The sequence below is a fragment of the Eimeria maxima genome, genomic scaffold (assembly GCF_000499605.1).
Source record: "Eimeria maxima Weybridge genomic scaffold, Emw_scaff112, whole genome shotgun sequence".
Classification (NCBI taxonomy): domain Eukaryota; phylum Apicomplexa; class Conoidasida; order Eucoccidiorida; family Eimeriidae; genus Eimeria; species Eimeria maxima.
This window is the reverse complement of record NW_013563408.1, coordinates 38,890-58,584: the sequence shown is the minus strand read 5'-3', so window position 1 is coordinate 58,584 and position 19,695 is coordinate 38,890. Positions and strand designations below refer to the sequence as shown.

Below are 19,695 nucleotides of genomic sequence, written 5' to 3'. Positions count from 1 at the left end.
ATATATATATATATATATATACAAAAAATAGACAACGACGCATGCAGCTGCATGCATGCCCATATACAACTGCATGTATGCGAAGTTCATGCACTCCGGTGCGTGCATGCTTTACTCCGCATGCATAATTTACTCTGCATGGTGCTGCTGTTGTGTTTAGAGAGAAATTTTACTCAGTTGGAGTCTTGCTGCGAGTTCTCCGGTCTTCTCAGCATGATAGCGAGCGGGACTGGGTACATGTATGCATTATTACATACAACATGCATGCATGCATACGATGCCACTTCTTGCATGCTGTTTCTAGGGTTTCCTTAGGTTCAGTCCCTCTGCAACAGCGCCTCCTGTGTCTTCCTGTTCTTTTTTCTTCTTACGGGTTTATCTTCGCCCTTATTTTTCGTTGGTGTTCCTCTTTTGCTGTCTCCTTTTTAATATTATGTCTAGCTGGCATTCAGACCCCACCTTAGATGAAGAAGCAGGGAAGGATATTCCTTGTATCCATTGTGTGGATACTGTTGCTTTTTCCTTTGTCCCTTTGTGGTTTTGCTTCCTTCACGTCTTAGGGGATCTGTGTCTTGCGTCCTCCCCTTTCTTACCTTCACGGTCTTTATTTATTTTTAGTTGGCTTATCTCGGTGTCTTCATCTAGTGTTTGTCTCTACGTGCTGCCTTCTTCAGTCCAGTGCTGCAGTTCCTAGGGGTTTAGTACCTATGTTTTATGGCAGATGGTTGGGACCTGTTGCTGCTTTTTGCCTACGTACTACTCTCCTAACTATTTAGGGTACAGGCACATGCACGAGCGAGTGCCGGAGGCAGAGAAGAAAGATATCGTTGCAACTGCTTAGTACAGCATTCTGCAGCAGCAGCAGCAGCGCCAGGAGCGGCAGCAAGAGCAATACCCAGACGGGTGATCACTGGAAGGCATATCGAGCTGGGGCTCCGTTCTTTACATTATGCATAAGATGAACCCCCATAGCGATGGTTGCATGCGTGCATGCATACAGCGCGCGCGCATGCATACATGCATGCACTGCTACTGCTCAAGAGAGGGAAACGCCACCGTTGTTGGAGGAGGGCATCCTGCTACTTGGCAATATCTTTTTGTTGCATGCAGATGATGAGTAGAGGCGGCAGCTCAGCAGCATTTAAATGTACAAATAATAAATATGGATGTCGTCTCAAGCCCCCCCACACGGGGAGACGACGCAGAAGTCGTCTCCCTCAAACAAACACCCTAGTGGGCTGGGCTGTATCTCGGCAGCAGCAGAAGCCACTGCAGCAGATGCAGCAGACACACAACACGATTCCTCTATGCGCTGACGCTGCTTAAAACTGTTAGCATCCGTTCAAGGCGGCACGCTGGCCACAGCTAGCCACAGCTAGCCACGGTCTGTCGAGACACCGGAACATCTACAACACAACTTGGGTGTACAGGCTGCTTCCATGCGCTCTACAGGTGTTTCCTTGCAGTACTGAGCATGCATGCACCCTTCGCCCGAATGCCAGCCCTATTGTTTTGTCTTCATTTTTCCTGCATTGTGCATTGTATGCGGGTAGCAGCTGCATGAGTTTTTTTGGTGGCACCTAAGCCCTAAACCCTAAACCCCAGGCCTTGAAATATACCTATGCTGGTGGTGATGCATGGATACCCTCTTCCCCTCCTACAATCCAGTTGTCTGTACGTTGGGAAAAGCCCTCCTTGTCATCCGACCTGCCGGCTTATGAGGGATTACACACCTAAAGTCGCTCTTCTCAAGCATGGCGCAATGCAATATTGAGTTACGCTCCTTTTGTTGTGCAGTTGCAGTGTCTGTACACCGTAGTAAAGGGAAAATCGGCTCCATGCCTCTGCTGGAGCAGGAGCAGCAGGAGCAGCAGCTCCTGCAGCTGCTCTCAAACGAATGCAAACGCAGAAACAGGGCCAATGTTCAATGAAAAAAATAAAACATTATGATATTTAAAACCTTTAAGATTTAAAGAAGTAATAGTTTTTATTTTTTTGCAGCTTTTCCCCAACAAACGGCTAACAAGCCGTCGGCCGAGGGGGGTGGGGGGGAGATGTGTTGTGGTGTATTGGGGCTGGTCAGTGGTATAATTGGTGTGTCTCTGCACCCGGATCTCTCCTGATTCTTCTCGTTTTCTTCTTTAAATCCACAAAATTATCTTTTTTTTGACTCTAAATCGGACAGAAGGAACACAAGAACCCCCCTTCCCGCAGCTTGTTTCCTCCTCTCTCTGGAGCCCTGCTGCTGCTGTTGCATCCGCAGCGTATTATCGCTTTTTTATGGTTGGTGAGCGCATGCGATTCGGTTAAAGGAAGAAAACATGATATGGCTAGGCGATATGAATACATAAACGGCTTACATGAGGGCAGCAGCAGCATTTAGAGCAACAGCAGCATCAACAGCAACGGCAACACAGCCACCAACCGTGGCTGAAATCGCACACCAGGAGGAAAGGGGGGTAGGAAGAGGCAGGTATCACGTCAGCTGCTGCTGCCGCGCAGCGGCAGCTGCAGCTGCTGCAGTTGCAGCAGCTGCTGCTCCTTCAGCAGAGCTATAGTGCTATAACACCAGCCGCCAGGGCACAAGAATAATGTCGGACAGCGACACTTCGGACGCGCTGGAGCGCAACAACAACCGCCGCAGCAGCATCAGCAGCAGCAGCAGCGGCAGCAGCAACAGCAGCAGCGGCCAACAAAACCTGGGGCGCAACAACAGCCGGTCGGGTAGCGACAGCAGGAGCAGCAGCAATAGCAGCAGAGGCAAAAGAAGTAATGTCAGCAATGGGAGCGATGAATCTGATGGAGATGAATCATTCCTACGAGGGGGTCACGAGGAGGTAAGTTACGGGTTTAGTGTTTAGTGTTTAGTGTTTAGGGTTTAGGGTTTAAGGGTCTAGATCCGCCACTTTCTTCCTTTTTATCTTCTTCAGATCTCTGACGCGGAGGAGTTCTTGTGGGGCCGCAAAGAAACGGCAGCAGCAGCAGCAGCAGAAGACTCGGGAGGAAGCGATAATGACCTACTAGACGAGGAGGACTACATAAGAGGTGCTACTACTGCTGATGGACCAGCGGCAGATGGAGCAGAAGATGACGGACACCGTCCCAAGCCTTCAGCAGCAGCAGCAAGTGCAGCAGCAGCGGCAAGGACTGTGCTGCAGCAGCAGCAGAACAGCGATGTGACGCTGTTTGACGAGGAGTCTCCGCCTTTCTTGCGGCCTGTGCTGCTTCACGATGCAGCGGCAAGGTTGCGGAAGCAGCAGCTGCTGCTGGCAGCCCTCAATGACCTGACGCATGCAGAGGTTCGGCACGACGCAGCAGCAGCAGCAGCTGCTGCAGCTGCAGCTGCTGCAGCTGCTGCAGCGACAGCAGGAGCAACCGGCCCAGAAGCAGCATCAGAGGCATCCCAGAGTCAGCAGCCATTCCCAACAGGTCGCCGGAGTGTGGGGGCGGAGTCTACCTTCGCACCCTCCCAGCAGCAGCAGCAGCAACAGCAGCAGCAGCAACATCAACAGCAGCAACAGCAACAGCACCAGCAACAACAACAACAGCAGCAGCAACCCATGCTGCTGAAAAACCAGAATCCTAAGCTCGCCAGGATAATGCAGAGTGTCTTCGGCAGAAGTAAACCCGTTGGGCGGTTCGGGGCATATGGCGTGCAGCAGAGGCCACAGGCAGCAACAGCAGCACCAGCAGCAGCATCAGCAGCAACAGCCACAGCAGCAGCAGGCGGTCAGCAGCAGCCGTCTGGCTCCTGTACGGATGGGAGCACTGGCAGCAGCGGAGCAGCAACGACAGCTGGGGACTCCGCACCAGCCTCTCAAGGTGCAGCATCAATAGCAGCAGCAGCAGCTGCAGCAGCAGCAGCAGCTGCTGCTGCTGCACCGCAACACATGCGTACGGTTGAGCTTAACATATCTCCTGCTGCAGTACGGAGCCTTAAGGATGCTAACTTGCTGCTGAAGAGGGAGGGCTGCAACAGTGACAGCAGCAAGCAGCAGCAGCAGCTATACGATATAGAAGACGGCCACTTAACCTATCAGCATCCGCGCTTCTGCGCTTTTGCCATCTTTGTAAGATGTCCCCAGCAGCAGCAGCAGCAGCAGCACGCAGCACTAGCAGCAGTAGAAGAAGCAACTGTAGTTACTAGCAGCAGTATCGACAACAGAAGAAGCAGTAGCTACTTTTCTGCAACGGAATTAGGCATGGCTGTCAGCAACAAGTAGTTTCTGAGCTGCAGCAGCAGCAGCAAGTAGTTTCTTAGCAGCAGCAGCAGCAGCAAGTGGTTGCTCAGCAGCAGCAGGTGTTTGCTGCGTGCTGCTACAGGAGAAGGATTTGGTGCTTCGTTGCCTCTTGCCTCTGTGGCAGCGGCTAAACACTTTATACGATGAGGTTGAAGGGAATATTGAGGAGCAGCAGCAGCAGTACATGCTGCTGCTGCAGCTACTGCGCTGCCTCAGTTCCCTTGCTGCGCCTCCCCCAAGCGAATGGATTAGGGTAAGTCGACCCCCCAGCAGAAGGAGCAGCAGCAGTAGCACAGTAGCAGCAGAAGTAGCGAAGTAACAGCAGCACCATGAGCAAAGCAGCAGTAGGAGCAGCAGCAGCAGCCGGAGCCCACCCTGCAGCAACCACCGAAGTGACAATAGCAAACAGCAGCGCTGCAGGAGCCCTGGCAGCAGCGATCACAGCAGCAGCCCAACAGCGGCGGCAGCAGCACAGCTACCGTTCGCCGGAGGTGCAGCAGCAGCAGCAGCAGCGGGACTTGCCTGTGTGTTTTTGGGGCCTTTATTTGCATGCAGTTTTGGTTGAAGTTTGGGCCCGCGTTGAATAGCCATAAGGCTTGGCAAATAAGAGTTAAGGAGACAGAGGAAGCAGCAGCAGCAGCAGGAGAAGCAGGAGCAGCAGCAGATAGACTAGGGGGCCTTGACCCCGATGAGAGGCAGGCAGCACAAAGTCTTGTTGAAGAAGAAAGAGGCAGACGCAGCCACATCGTTAATAAATACCTCGCCGGCATGCATGTAATGCATACACTGCTGCTGCTGCTGCTGCTGCTGTTGCTGTTGCTGTTGCTGTTGCTGTTGCTGCTGCTGATGTTGCTGGTGCTGCTGTTGGGTCTGCTGCACCACCTGTGCTCGCCTCTTCCGTGGCGCCCTTTCCTGCTCCTTGCCTGCATGCTGTATACAGTGAGCAGCAGGGACAGCAGCAGCAGGTGCTGCTTGCTGCTGCTGCAGCTGCTTCTGAAGCTTTAGCACGCGCTGCTGTTGCTTCAACTACTGCTGCTGCTTCCACTGCATCCCATCTGCAGCATTCCATCCGTTGTTGCTGTACGTGCTGCTGCTGCTGCTGTTGCTGCTGTTGCTGCTGCAGAAGATGAAGGGGACACTGAGCTGCGGGAGTTTGTGGCACCTCGTCTCTAAATTCTACTTTGATCAATCGGATCTTGTTGACAAAAGAGGGCAGTAAGGCTCCGCTGTCCCTCTTTTGTCTGCTTGAAGGCTGCTGCTGCCGCTGCTGCTGTTGCTGCTTCTGGTTATGCTACAAGCTGGTGATGTTAGTGCTGCATGCTGGTATTGCTGCTGCAGCACGATGCTGCCGCTGCTGCTGTTGTAGCACGCCTCTGCAGCAGCGGCTGCTGGAGCTGCAGGAGGTGCTGGAGGCTGTCGTCTGTTGCCATTTGCTGCTGGTGCTGCTGCTGTGTTTGTCTCTGCTGCTGCTGCTGCTGTGCTGCAGCAACACGCCGCTTCATCAGGAGTTAAATAGACTTGTGGAGGAGAGGAATGCCCTCTATATGCGAGAGAAAGAGCTAAAGGATAAACTAGCTAGTCTACAAGATGAGCAGACACCCGAGGAGGAGGAAGAAGGAGACATCCAACAAGCTGGTGGCAGGCTAAGAAGGGTACGTTTTGCTGCTTGATTTGCTGTCCTAGAGGCTGCTGCGCTTCTGCTGCTGCTGCTGTGCTGTTGCCACTGTGCTGCTGCTGCTGCTGCTGCTTTTACAGCTGCTGTGGCTGTTTTGTTGGTGTACATGGATTTTTCTAATGAGTTAGCTGCTCCTTGTCTGTCTTGATGGCTTGGGACTTTAATGCATGCATGCATGCATATACATGCATGCATGTATTTGCATGCATTTGCATGCATTCTTTGTCCTCTATGCAAATATATTTATTTATTTATTTATTTATTTATTGTCTTAAGGGAGGAGCAACAGAAGAGAAAAGACTAAGGGAGGCATTAAGGGCAGACGTAGAGGCATTAAGAGATAATTTATTTACTCTTAGTGAATCTATTGCTGCTGCAACAAGCCGGTACACCTTATAACCTGTTTCTGCTGCTGTTGCTGCTGCTGTTGCTGTTGCTGTTACTGTTGCTGGTGGTGCTGCTGCTGCTGCCGGTGATGGTCCCGTTGTATTGGCCTTTCTTTTATAAAGGAATCCAGTATGGCGGTGCTGCAACCAGGACACGAGCTGCACCGCATAAACTGCTGTTGTTGTTGCTGCTGCTGCTGCTGTCGCTTAGGCTTCGTGACTCAGTGGATCGGGCTAAGACTGCCATCAGCTGCATGCACAGCTTTGTTTGTGCTGCACTGGAGCTGCCTGCTGCTGCTTCCTCAGCAGCAGAGGTGCCGCTTCATGTTGCTGCGCAAAAGCAGCTAAAGCTTGTCAAGGCCATGCTGCAGCACGGTGTCGACAACAAGGTGTGCTGCTGCTGCGACTGCTGCTGTTATTTATGCTGCGGCTGTTGGTGTTCCTGCTGCTGCTGTTGTTACTTCTACTGCTAATGATGCTGCTGCCGTTGATGCTGCAGCCGTTGATGCTGCAGATGCTGGTGCTGGTGGTGCTGCTGTCGCTGCTGCTGCTAGTGCTGCTGCCGCTGACCTTGCCACACTAGTTGCCTGTCGTTTCTCCATGCTGCGAAAGATAAATGGACGGCTGCTGTTGTTATTCCTACTGCTGCTGTGCCTGTGTGTGGGTGCTGTGCAGCGTTGCAGCGTGTTGCAGCTGGTGCTGCAGGAGGTGCAGCAGCAACTATTTCCCCAGATGCAGCGTCAGCTGGACCTTGAGGGTAGCAGCTACATTGCTGCTGCACAGCGCGGTGCAGCAGCAGGAGAAGGAGCAGCAGCAGGAGGAGAAGCAGCAGGAGCAGAGGCAGGGGCAGGAGGGGAAGGCAGGGCTCTCGGCTGGTGGAGTGTAACGTCTGTACACTCCGATTTAATGAAGAAAATATGGAGGGCTATAAGGACCTTCTATGCCGTCACTACCTGCCTACCGCCGCTGCAGCTTGCTGCCTTCCTTGCTCAGGCGAGACACTTGTTACTGCTGCTGCTGCTGCTGTTGCTGCTGTTGGTGCTGCTGCCTCTGCTCGTTTTTGGATCGCTGAGATTCCTCGATGAGCCCATTGCCGTCGTCTCTTGTCTCCTCTATGCGCATGCAGAATCAGCCAGAAGTCCGGCGGTTCTTTAAGACCAGTACCAGCAGCAGCAGAAGTAGCAGCTACAGGAGCAGCAGCAGCAGCAGCAGCAGCAGCAGCAGTTCAAGATACGGAGACAGTACGAGTTTCAGTGGTCCCTCGTTGTTAGATCATGAGAGAATGAAGCAACAGAAGCTTCTTGAGTTGGGGAGACAGGACCCGCTGCGTGCGCGGCTGCTGCTGCGGCAGCAGCAGCAGCTGCAGACAGAGAGGGAGCAGCAGAGGGGTGTACAGTATTTGCCCTTTTTGCAGCAGCAGAGGAATATTGACTACCCGCGTCTCTTTGGATATGCTGATTTGCTGCTGCTGCCTTTTGACCTAGAAGGAGAATTGAGCCTGCTGCAGGAGGATTACGAACAGCAGCAGCAGCAGCAGCAGCAACAGAGGGGTTCCGCACCCAGGCCCAGCGGTGTCGCCGGGACAACAGCAGGAGGGGGAGCAGCAGCAGCAACAGGGGGGACAGTTGGTTTTAAGAATACATTAGATTTATGCTGCAGTTATTGCAGCAAAGATTGGCTATTTGTTGGTGGTGAGCCCCTGTTGCATGCATCGGAAGCAACGGGGCTGCATGCATTATTAAGTGGATTTGTTGGTATATCTCCTCTTTTTGCTGCTCCTCTTAATCCAGATACACAAGAGAATGCTATGTATACAGGGGAACATTATTCTCTTGCTTTCTTAATAGAGGCAGCAATTAAGGATAAAATAAGAGACACAGATGCTGATTATCATAAACCATGGGATGCAGAGGTAAATATAAATACATTTAATATTTACTGCATAGACACCCAATACAACAGCAACAGCAACAGCAGCAGCAGCAACAACAGCAGCAGCAGCAGCAGTTCTTACTGTATGTCTTAGTCTTATGAGGAACCTTAAACAACAACAAAACAGATTCGTTAAGACCCGAGAAGGGGGCCCCTAGGGGGCCCCCCAATAAGGGTACTTCTTACGAAGGGAAGATATTCCTCTTTTCTCCCCCCATTTATATGCTGCAGGACATGAAAAAAATTAGAGGAATATTTTTTCTTTTTTTTTCTTCTTTTTTTTTTGTTGTTGTGTGCAGGTATTGCTTAACCTAATTTCTTGGATATTTGCATTTTATGTTCGTTATTTCTCTGCATCTAATGTGCTGCGGCAGAAAGCCCGGGCGAAGCAGCAGCAGCAGAAGAAGCAGCAGCAGCAGGAGCAGAAAAAGAAGCAGCAGCAGCAACAACAGCAGCAACAGGATGATTTGAGTTCTTGGCAGCGTCGTTGGGCGGAGCAGATGGACGCATCCGAGCAGCAACAACAGCAGCAGCAACAACAACAACAACAACAGCAGCAGCAGCAGCAGCAAGAAGAGGAAGAAATAGAACTATTAGATAGAGTAGATATGATTTTCTGCATGCAAGGGTTCGATACTTTTTTAATTCATTCTTATTTAATTGAATGTATACAATTATGCGTAAGAGAGGAGAGGCTAAGACAGCGCAGCAGCAGCTTATGTGTTGCTGCTCTGCGGTGTCTGCGTCAGCTGCTGCGGTTAATGGAGCTGCATGTACGCAGCAGCAGCAAAGAGATTCGTGCTGCAGTGCAGCAGCAATATGAACGATGGCTAGGTAGCGGCATTGTCTCTGAATTATCTTATATACTTCGTCGTTATAAGCCTCGTAGTACTAATCCTTATATATTCCTTTTTGCTGCTGAGTGTCTCCTTTCCCTCCTCTCCTTGCTGCAGCAGCTAGGGGGGAGTGTCTCCGCTAGTATGGAGGGTCTTAAGGTAAGAAAAACAAGAAAACCAGGAGGAGCAGCAGCTGCTGCTGCATTCTGGGATGACGAGGAGACACTGCAGCAGCAGCAGCAGCAGCAGCAGCAACGAACAAGGACAGTCACCACAGATGATCTACTCAGTGACTTCTTCCGAGGAGATATCGTACGAAACTGCATGTTCTTCGTAAGTGCATCTAGGGTTTAGGGTTTAGGGTTTAGGGTTTAGGGTTTAGGGATTAGGGATTAGGGTTTAGGGATTAGGGTTTAGGGTTTGTTTGTCTTCATATGCACTACATATTTGCATTAGGGGTTTAGGGTCTGGGGTTTGTTTGTCTGCCTATGCAATATACATTCGCATTTAGGGTTTAGGGTTTAGGGTTTAGGGTTTGCGTATTATTTGTTTGTTGTTTACAGCTAAGTCGTTATAAGGGAAACCCTTTATCTGTTAATTGTGGTATAGTTGCGCTGCTGCAGCAGCTGCTGCAGTACAGGCAGCAGCAGCAGGAAAATGTTTGTCTTTTCTTTGATCTTCCTTCTCTTCTTATTTGCCAACAATTACTTAATGATACACAGGTACACTATTATTGTTTATTCCTTATTTATTTATTTATTTATTTATTTATATTTATATTTATATTTATTTATTAATATTTATATTTTTTTATAAGCTTATTTGTTTATTTGTTTATTTATTTCTGCGTATATGTATATATCTATATATCTTTATTATACAAATATGTATATATTATATTATATATATTGTCTCCTTGCTGCTGTTGCTGTCTCCTTATTTGTGTGTCTCTTCCCTTGTCTTGTCTTCGTCTCCTTTCTGCTGTCGCTTTGTTTATGTGTCTCCTTCCTTGCATATATTTTTGTTGTATATTTGCAACAACTGTCTCCTTATAAGATTGTCTACCTGTGTGTCTGCTTTTGCTGCTGTTGCTGTTGCTGCTGCTGCTGCTGCTGTCGCATGCATGCAGCTAACGGTACTACCGCAGCAAGCCTTCTTAGGAGATTTTGCTGCTTATATTGTTAAATCTTTTTTCTTACTATGGGAGAAAAATAGACTTCTTCCTGTTGAGTTATTATTTAGTAAGCAGAGGTCTCCTCAGACCCTTGTCTCTTGCCGTGCTCCCCCTTCTGCTGCTGCTGCTGCAGCAGCAGCAGCAGCAGGGGAGGGAGGTGATGCGGAGTCAGCAGAAGCAGCAGCAGCAGCAGCAGCAGAGGAGGCAGAAATGACGCAACAAGACTTCTGGTGTCCTGGGTCTCTCCCTGCCCTCCAGTCCCTCTGCAGCAACTACACCAGAGGTATCGATGCTAAGGTGCAGCAGCAGCTGCAGCAGCTGCCGCACCTCGAGCCGCAAGATGCCCTAAGGGTAGCAGCAGAAGAAGCTGCTGCTGTTAGCGGGAGACACAGAGACAGTGCAGCAGCAGGAGCATGGACACACGAAGAAGACTGCATGCTGCTGCAGTTCTTTGAACAGTTTAGGGGAGTAAGAGACTACTATACATATATTGCTGGTAAGCAGCAGCAGCAACAACAGCAACAACAGTAGCAGAAGCAGCAACGACAGATGCAGCTTCAACAGCAGAAGCTGCAGCAACAGCAGCAACAGCAGCAGCAGCAAGGTTTGTTCTTACTATGTTGTTTTCTGTACTCAGAGTTAATGGGAAGAAATGCTAAGGCCGTCAGGAAGAGACTGCAGCAGCTAAGGGCAGAACAAGAAGGAGACACAGAAGCAGCAGCAGCAGCAGAAGGGGAGACAGAAATATACCCTGAGGAGACACACCAACGTGATAGTGATGTAAGTATACAAGGAGACACTCTTTATATAAGGAGACAGTAAGAAAAGATAAAAGGAGACACTGTACACAAAGAGACAATAAGAAAGGATAAAAGGAGACATTGCATATAAAGAGACAGCAGAGACAGGGCAGTTAGAGAGACAGCGTAGAAGAGACAAGGAAGGAGACAAAAGGAGACAGTAAAGGAAGAGGAATACATCGAGAGACAGAGGGAGACAGAAGCAGCCGATTTAGGGGAGACAGCAGCAAGAAGCTGCAGCAGCAGCAGCAGCAGCAGCAGCAGAACCAAATATCCATAGCTGACATGTTCAGTTGAGGTGTACGTACGCTGCAGCTTATCTGTCCTTGTGTCTTTTCCTGCTGCTGCTGCTGCTGCTTCTGCATGCAGGACTCGAAGGGATCTCCTGCTGCTCTTGCTGCTGCAGTATTAAACTTTAGGAAGAAAGATTGGCGAGCATATTGTGCTGCAGCAGGAGACAGCGAGGGGACAGTCTCCTCTCGTGTCTCTTATAACGCAGAGCGTCTCCTTGAGGGTGTAGCAGCAGCACTAAGAGATGCATGCAGACTTAAGAGACAATTAGAGGAGTTTGGAGACAGCGGAGCAGCAGGAGGAGCAGCAGGAGCACAAGAGGTACAGGTAGAGGAGCCAGCAGAGGCCCCATTACCTGTATTAGATAGTAAAGAATTTGCTGCTCTTATGGTGTCTCTAAACTGCAGCAAGGCAAAAGGAGACACTTTTTGGTGTCTCCTTTCTGATCGTCCTTATGAATATCTTGTTGCTATGGTAGAACGATTAGAGGTCCTTACCTCACGCAGTATACAGGTTCGTTTGCTGCTGCTGCTGGTGCTGCTTCTGCTGCTGCTGTTGCTGCTGTTGCTGGTGCTGCTGCAGTTCCTGCTGCCATTGTTGATCTTGCCGGTGTTAGTGTTGCTGCTTGTGTTGCTGTTTCTGCCGCTGTTCCTGCTGCTGCTGTTTGTACCTTCTGCCTATTGATGGGGGGTATCCTTCTTCGTCTGTGTCTGCTGCTGCTGTATAGGACTTGGAGGCCGAGCAGCAGAAGAGGAGACAGGGCATGCACAAGAAGAGACACAAGAGCAACTTCTCCTTCCGCAGCGCAGCACTTGCAGGCGGTATTATTGACTTCCAGCGTCGTGTACTCGAGCTGCACGAAGCAGCAGCAGCAGCAGCAGAGGGAGAGGCATCTGGTCTCTTTAAGGATGACGACACCAGCAATCAGGAGGCAGAAGCAGCAGCAGCAGCAGCAGCAGCCGCAGCAGCTGCGGGACGCGAGCCGAAAGAGCTCCTTGCCGATCTCCTCCGATCTTTCCGCGCGTTGCTGCAGAAGCTGGAGAACCGTCCCCCTCAGCAGCAGCAAGAGCAGCAGCAGCAGCAGCAGGATGGGGCCGATGAGCAGCGGGTACTGCCTGTGGAGGATTTAAGCTGGTTTGCTGCTCTTCGTAAGGAGAGACCCGTAAGGAGACTCTTATGGCTAATGGGCCTTGAGCCTGCAGAAGGAGACACTTGCTGGTTGCTGCCATCAACTGTCTCCGCTTCTACATGGAAGGATCGTCTCCAAGTCTTCGATGCTATGCATGCAAATAGTCTTGAGGTAAGCTACTCAGCTAGCTAGCTAGCTAGCTAGCTAGCTAGCTATCTAGCTAACTAACTGGTCGGCTAGCTGGATAGCAAGCTAGCCACACACTCAGCTAACATCCTGAATTCATGGCTAGCTAGCTGGTTAGCTAGCTGGCTATTAGCCAGCTACTTGACCTATTGCTGTTGGCGTGTGTGTCTCCTCCTGTTTAGGACTTGGAGATGTTGGTAGAAGACGTAAGGCCGAGGGACAGGGAGACAGAAGGAGACCGTAGAGGACGAGGAGGAGAGAGAGGAGACAGTAAGAAAGGGAAGAAGCATAAGAAGAAAGGAGACAAGATGAATGGAGGACAAGAGGATAAACCTATAAGAATAAAGACTTATCCTATAAAGCCTACACTGCAGCAGCAACATATACTTGTACAAAAAATATACGAATGGAGACACTTCGTGGAGACACAAGAGTGTGGGGAGGTGGTGGGGGCAGACGACCAGCTGCTGCGTCTTGTTGTTTGTTTAGAGACATGGCTTGGTTGTCGTGCTGCAGCAGCAGAAACAGCAGCAGCAGAAGCAGCAGATCTACCTAATGCAGAAGCTGCTGCAGCAGCAGCAGCAGCAGCAGCAGAAAAAGCTGTGGGGAACCTTGTGGTGACGCAGCACGGTGGCGCTGGGGATGAAGAGGAAATGGAATCCGCAACGGGATCGGGATCGGGATCGGGATCGGGATCGTGGGGTAGGGGACGACTCCCAACAACTGTCCAAGCTCTATGGATATGTGCTGCATTAGGGGGACAGCCAACTATAGGTAGCGACAATAAGAGATGGATATGGCTAGCTGACCCCACACATCTACCTGTCTCCTGGTTAAGGAGACAGCTAAAGCTTATAAGGAAGGCATTAACAGACCCAAGACTTAGTACAGCAGCAGCACTAAAGGAAGAAGCAGATGCCCTTGCGGAGTTGGTGCAGCAGCAGCAGCAGCAGGAGATGCAGCAACAGCAAGAGGAAGAAGAAAGACAACGTAAGCTGCAGGAGCAGCAGCAGCAGGAAAGGCAGCAAAGACGAAGAAAGAAACAGAAGGAAAGGAGACAGAGAGAAGATAGTGATGATGATGAGGAGGAGGCCTCCGCAGACACCGACAGCAGCAGCAGCAGCAACAGAGACAGCAGCAGCGAGGCTGCAGCTGACGATCAGGAGACAGATAATGAATCTGTAGTGTCTCCACAGCGTAAGAGCAGACGCAGGAAGAAGCAGCAAATAAACAAAAATAAAAGACATGCAGAGGAGACACCTGCAGCAGAGACAGCGGCAGAGGCAGCAGCAGCAGAAGCAGCAGAAAGTCCAACAAGAGAAACAACAGCAGCAGCAGCAACGGAAGGAGAAACAACAGCTGCTGCTAGCGAGACAGAAGCAGCAACAGCAGCACCTGCGACGTCTGCAGCAGCAGCAGCAGCTCCTGCTGCTGCTGCTACTGCTGCTACAGAAATAGAAGAGGAAGAGGATGATGCCTTTGCTGCATGGATAAGAGACACAATAGAGGTAAGAAGAGACACCTCTGCTGCTGCAGCTGCTGCATCTGCTGCATCTGCTGCTGCTGATTTGCTGCCTGAAAGTATCAAAGAGTTCCTGGCAGAGACAGAGAAGGATAAACAGCAGCAGCAGCAGCAGCAGCAAAAGCGCATGCTGGCTGAAGACAGCGGTGTTGCAGTGGAGTCGATGGGTGGTATACAGTCAACAGAAACAGCAGCAGCAGCAGCACAAAAGGCAGCAACAGCAGCAGCAGCAGCAGATGAGGGGGAGCAGCAAGGGAGACTCAAGAGGGCCCGCAAGGCGCCTAGTCCTGAAGAACTTAAGGAGTTACTAAGCGACTGCTACCGCTTAGCGGAGACAGGGGTAAGGAGCAGCAGCAGCAGCAGCAGCAGCAGTAGCAGCAGCAACAGTAGTATACGGCAGGCAGAAGCAGCAGTCAGCGCAGCAGGACAAGAGGAACAGGAGCTGCAATAGCAGCGGTGGCGGCAGAAGCAACAGCAGCAGTAGAGGCAACAACAGCAGCAGCAAGAAGTGCAAGTCTTCCTTGTGTTTCTGTGTGTGCGTGTGTGCAGCAGCAGCAGCAGGAGACAATTGCTGACTTCTTGGGCAAGGACAGAATAAGGGGAGCAGCAGGACTGCGGCGTCTGCTGCAGCAGTCTTAGGTCTCCTTCTGCTGCTGTACCACTGCAACAGTAGCAGCAGCAGAAACAGCAGCAGCCGCAGCAGCAGTGGCAGGTACTTCTGCCATAGCCACTGCTGCTGCTGCTGCTGCTGCTGCGCCGGCTGCATGGGCAGCAAACTGGGGAGCATTCATTGCTCCTTTAGCAGCAATCAGAATGGCTAGCTGGCCTTCCTGCAGATTGGTTAGCTGGCTAGGTAGCTAGCTAGCTAGCTAGCTGACGAGTTAGCTGTTTAGCTAGCTGACAGGCTAGCAGTCTAGCTAGCTAGCTGACAGCTTGGCTAGCTAGCTGAGCGTAGCTAGCTGTGTGTAGCAGACAACGGCTGTCTCCGCCAGCGCGGCAGCGACAGCAAAACAAGGAGGAGAGACATTTGCAGTGTCTATGCAGCTAAAGAGACAGCAGCTGCTGCTGCTGTTGCAGCAGCCGCAGCAGCTGCTGCTGCTGCTGCAGGTGTCTCTTGTCTACTTCTCTTCCTCTGCGGGGATGACTATATTTAGATCATAAGAAATCGCTTTCAAGGCAATTCAGCCCAAATACCTGTTGACGGTGCTGCTGCTCTGCTGCTGCTGCTGCTGCTGCTGCTGACACAGCAGCAGCAAGTTTCTATCTGTTGCTTCTTATGCCTACAGCAGCAACAGTTTACGAGGGGGACAAATGCAAGGAACAGCAAAAGACAATAAAAGGGACAAATAACTCAACTTAATCCCCCCTAGCATGCACACCCCACACTGCAGCAACAGCAGCAGCAGGAGCAGCTGCTGCTGCTGCTGCCGCTGCAACAAGCAGAAGCAGTAGCGACGCACTACTTCTCGCTCGTTCCTTGCTTCCTAGCTCTCCGTCCCTTCTCCCAGACCACAGATGCCTGCTGGTACTATTAACAGCTAGCTGCAGCAGCAGCTAGCTGGTGCTAGCAGCAGCTATTTGCTGCTCCTTGCTGCTAGTGGTAGTTTGCTGCTATATTGGCATAAATAAGTTTCTCTCTTCTCTGTGTGCCTCCTAAGGAAAGGGCCTAATGACACTACGGCTATGCAGCGCATGCAAAGAGGCAACACTGTACAACGCAGCAGCAACTGGAGCAGCAGCAGCAGCAGCAGCAGCGAAGACGGCCCAGCAGCAGGGGAATATATACATACACCCGAAGAGTAGGAGAAGCACACAGTGTAACTATTTGCTGCTCAATAATAGAAATAAAAATAAATAATTAATTATAATTATAATTTTATTATTCCTTCGAACGTTTGCTGCAAGCAGAAGGCAGCCGCAGCAGCAGCAGCAACGGGCTGCAGCCCGCCTAGCGGCAGCAGCAACTGCAGGAGCTGCTGCTGCTGCTGCTGCTGCAGCAGGGAATTGTGTCTTCATATATTGGAGTTAATTCTTTTGCTTTATATTCCTCAGTGTGTAGATTCATATTATTCGGGTGTACGTACACCTCAGCTTCTTTTGCTGCTCAGCCCCAGCAGCAGCAGCAGCAGATATAGGGGCAGCAACTGTCTCCTGTTAATTAAATAAAATGAATTTCTTGGCCTCTAACATTGAACGGCGGCTAGGCTCGCCGTCACTGCTGCAGCAGGCGGGAGTGGTGCTGCAGAGGGTGCAACAGCAGCAGCAGCAACAGCAGCACGAGCCACAGCAGCAGCAGCAGCAGCAGCAGCAGCTGTATAGACATAAGCTCTGGCGCTCGGCAGCAGCTGGCTCGGGGGGTTGGGGTAGATGTCACACATTACATCAACAACAACGGCATCCTCTGCTTCGTCAGCAGCAGCAGCAGCAGGGAAGACGATCTGGTTCTGCTGCTGTTGCATCTGCTGCTGCTGCTCTCTGTTTTGCTGCTGCACACAAGAAGAGAGAAGTTAAATTAGGAGATCTTAAAGACTTCCCGGAGGGAGGAGTCTATGAGGTCAGCGTCAACGGGGGTAAGCAAGGGAGCAGCAGCAGCAGCAGCTGTTGCTGCTGTTGCTGCACCAGCAGCAGTTGCCTCTGCTGCTGTTGCAGCAACAGCAGCAACAGTAGCATCAGCAGTAACAGCAACAGCAATAGCAGCAGCAACGGCAGCAGCAACAGGAAGCAAAGCAACACTATATATGCCGTATAGCTAGGGGGTTGAGGCAGCCGTGCAACTGCTGCTGTTGCTGCTGCTGCTGCTGCAATTGTGGTTGCTGCTGCAGTCGTTGTTATAGTTGCTGCTGCTGCTGCTGCTGCTGCTGTCATGTAGGGTGTCGTTCTTTTTTCTTATTCGCTGTATTCTTCAATAAGAATCTCTTGGCATTCCTTCTGCCGTTTGCTTCTGCTGCTGTTGCAACTGTTTCCTGCTGTTGCTGTTGCTGCTGCTGCTGCTGCTGCTGCTGCTGCTGCAGGGAAGGACAAGGTGTTGGTGTCTCATGTAGGAGGCAACTTTTACTGTACAGGATCGACCTGTCCACATTATGGCGCTCCCCTCGTCAAAGGTTAGGCCTAGTAGCTAGCTAGCTAGCTAGCTAGCCAGCTACCTAGCTAGTTAGCTAGCTAGGCATTAGCTAGCTACCCAGCTAGCTAGCTGTCTGCGGCATCTGCAGTTTTTAAGGAGGCAGAGGGACAGCTAATGGCAGAGGGATAGTTGCTGTTGGTGCTACTGTTGCTGCTGCTGCCGCTGCTGCTGCTGCTGCTGCTGCTGCTGCATGCATTTAATTGTTTACTTGTATATATGTTTATTTTCCTGTTATGTATTTAGGTGTACAGACACCTGAGCATTTAATTTGTCCATGGCATGACGCAAAGTTTGACCTAAAAACAGGAAAATGTATTGGTGGTTCGTCTCCCCTCTATTGTCTCCCTTGGGATCGTCTCTGTGGGGTTGGGGATCGTCTCTGTGGGGGCGGGGATCGTCTCTGTGGGATCGGGGATCGTGTGTGTGGGGTCAGGGATCGTGTGTCGGGGGTCTGGGATCGTCTCTGTGGGGTGTGGGATCGTCTCCGTGGGGTATGGGATCGTCTCCTCCATGCAACACAGGCAGTTTAAGAAACACTGCTCTTGTTGCTGCTTCTTCAGTTGCAACAATGCTGCTGTTGCTGCTGCTGTGGCTGCTGCTGCTGTTGCTGCTGCTGCTGCTGTTTAGGGCCTGTTACCCAGGGTATAGCGACGTATCCTGTGGAGGTGAGGGGATCGTCTCTCTTTGCTTCTTTGCCAGAGAGGATTGAGGATCAGGGACCTACACTTACCTGCTGCTGCAACAAATCAGATACAGTAAGCAGCAGCAGCAGCAGCAGCAGCAATACGAAGTAGAAGAACACCAGCAGCGGGAAGAGCAGCAGATAGCTCAACAGACGCGTATCTGCTAGCTAGGGAGCTAGGTAGCTAGCTAGGTAGCTAGCTAGCTAGCTAGCAAACTAACTAAATAAGTAGCTAGCCAGCTAGCTAGCTAGTATCTGCCTGTCTGTCTGCAGGCACTAAGAGACAAAACATTTATTGTTGTAGGGGGAGGCCCTGCTGGTCTTGCTGCAGTAGAGGAGTTGCGGGCATTGGGCTATCAAGGTAAGCATCAAAAGGAGACACAAAAGAGACACGAACTGTGTCTCCTTTCCCTGCTGCTGCTGCTGTTGCTGCTGCTGCTGCTGCTGCAGGGCGTCTACTGATGATATCAAGGGAAGATGTACCTCCTTATGATAGAGTTCTTCTTAGCAAAAATCTTAAATGTGATACAAATAACAGTACGCATATACACCAACTACACAGCAGCTAGCTAACTGGCCCGGTAGCTAGCTAGCTAGCTAGCTAGCTAGCTGGCTAGCTGACTGGGTAGCTAGATAGCTAGCTAGCTACAGAGGTAGCTAGCCAGCTAACCGGGAAGCTAGCTGGGCACCTAGCCAGACAGCTAGCTAGACAGCTAGCCAGACAGCTAAACGGACAGCTGGCGAGCTAGCTGGTTAGACACATCTGCTGCTGCTGTTGCTGCTGCTGCTGCTGCTGCTGCTGCTGCAGTATTCCTGCGTCCTAAGGAATTTTTAACGGAGACACTAAAGGTAGATTTACGATTAGGGGAGACAGTTGAGAAAATAGATGCAGATAGACAAATTGTACAAACTAGTAAAGGAAGACTAATACATTATGATAAGGTAAGGACTATTTACTCCTGCTGCTGCTGGTGCTGCTGCTGTTGCTGTTGCTGTTGCTGTTGCTCTCTTTTGCTGTTATGTTGGTGCTGTTGCTCTATGCTCTAAGTTGCTGTTGCTGTGTGTTGCTGCTGCTGCTGCTGCTGCTGCTGGTGGCCCTTTATGTCTCCTTTTATACCTCCGTTTTTGTCTCCTCCTGCTGTGTCTCTCCTTGCGTGTGTGTCTGCATATATATATAAAGTTATTATTATGTACAGGTAGTCGTGTACGTAAGCTGGAGGGTATAGAAGGAGCAGAGGAGACAACTGGTGTATATTATTTGCGTACAATAAAAGATTTAGATAAAATAAATAATTCTTTTATTAAGGATATAAATAATATTAATAATATACAACATGTTATATTAGGTTCTTCTTTTATTGGTGTTGAGGTTGCTGCTGCATTAAAAAAATTAGGAGTACAACATGTTACTGTTGTAGGAAGGGTAAGTATACTGCAGCAGTAGCAGCAGCAGCAGCAGCAGCAACTGCAGTAGTAGTAGTAGTAGTAGTTGCTGCTGCATTAAAAAAGATAGGAGTGCAGCATGTTACTGTTGTAGGGAGCAGCAGCAGCAGCAGCAACAGCAGCAACAGCAGCAACAGTAGGGTTTATTACCCACTTCCTAAATCCTATTAATTGTCTCCTTATTCTACCTGTCTCCTTTTCCTACCTTACGTGTCTCCTTGCTTCCTTTTATTTTCTTTTTTTCTTTTTTTTTTTTTTTTTCCTTTTTTTTTTTTTA

The 19,695-nt window shown here is 50.4% G+C and overlaps 1 protein-coding gene across 1 annotated transcript; it reads left to right on the top strand.

Moving 5' to 3' along the window:
• Window positions 1–2,591: 2,591 nt before the first annotated feature.
• Window positions 2,592–14,811, top strand: EMWEY_00014460 (hypothetical protein, conserved; the record flags this gene model as incomplete). Its single annotated transcript, XM_013477291.1, has 19 exons — window positions 2,592–2,837; window positions 2,898–4,208; window positions 4,366–4,494; window positions 4,797–5,015; window positions 5,365–5,456; window positions 5,728–5,893; window positions 6,193–6,302; window positions 6,514–6,691; window positions 6,978–7,184; window positions 7,429–8,214; window positions 8,534–8,914; window positions 9,188–9,382; window positions 9,634–9,792; window positions 10,200–10,740; window positions 10,882–11,024; window positions 11,414–11,848; window positions 12,063–12,635; window positions 12,833–14,584; window positions 14,722–14,811. The coding sequence occupies 19 exons, from the start codon at window positions 2,592–2,594 to the stop codon at window positions 14,809–14,811; spliced, it is 7,713 nt and encodes a 2,570-aa protein (XP_013332745.1).
• Window positions 14,812–19,695: the final 4,884 nt, after the last annotated feature.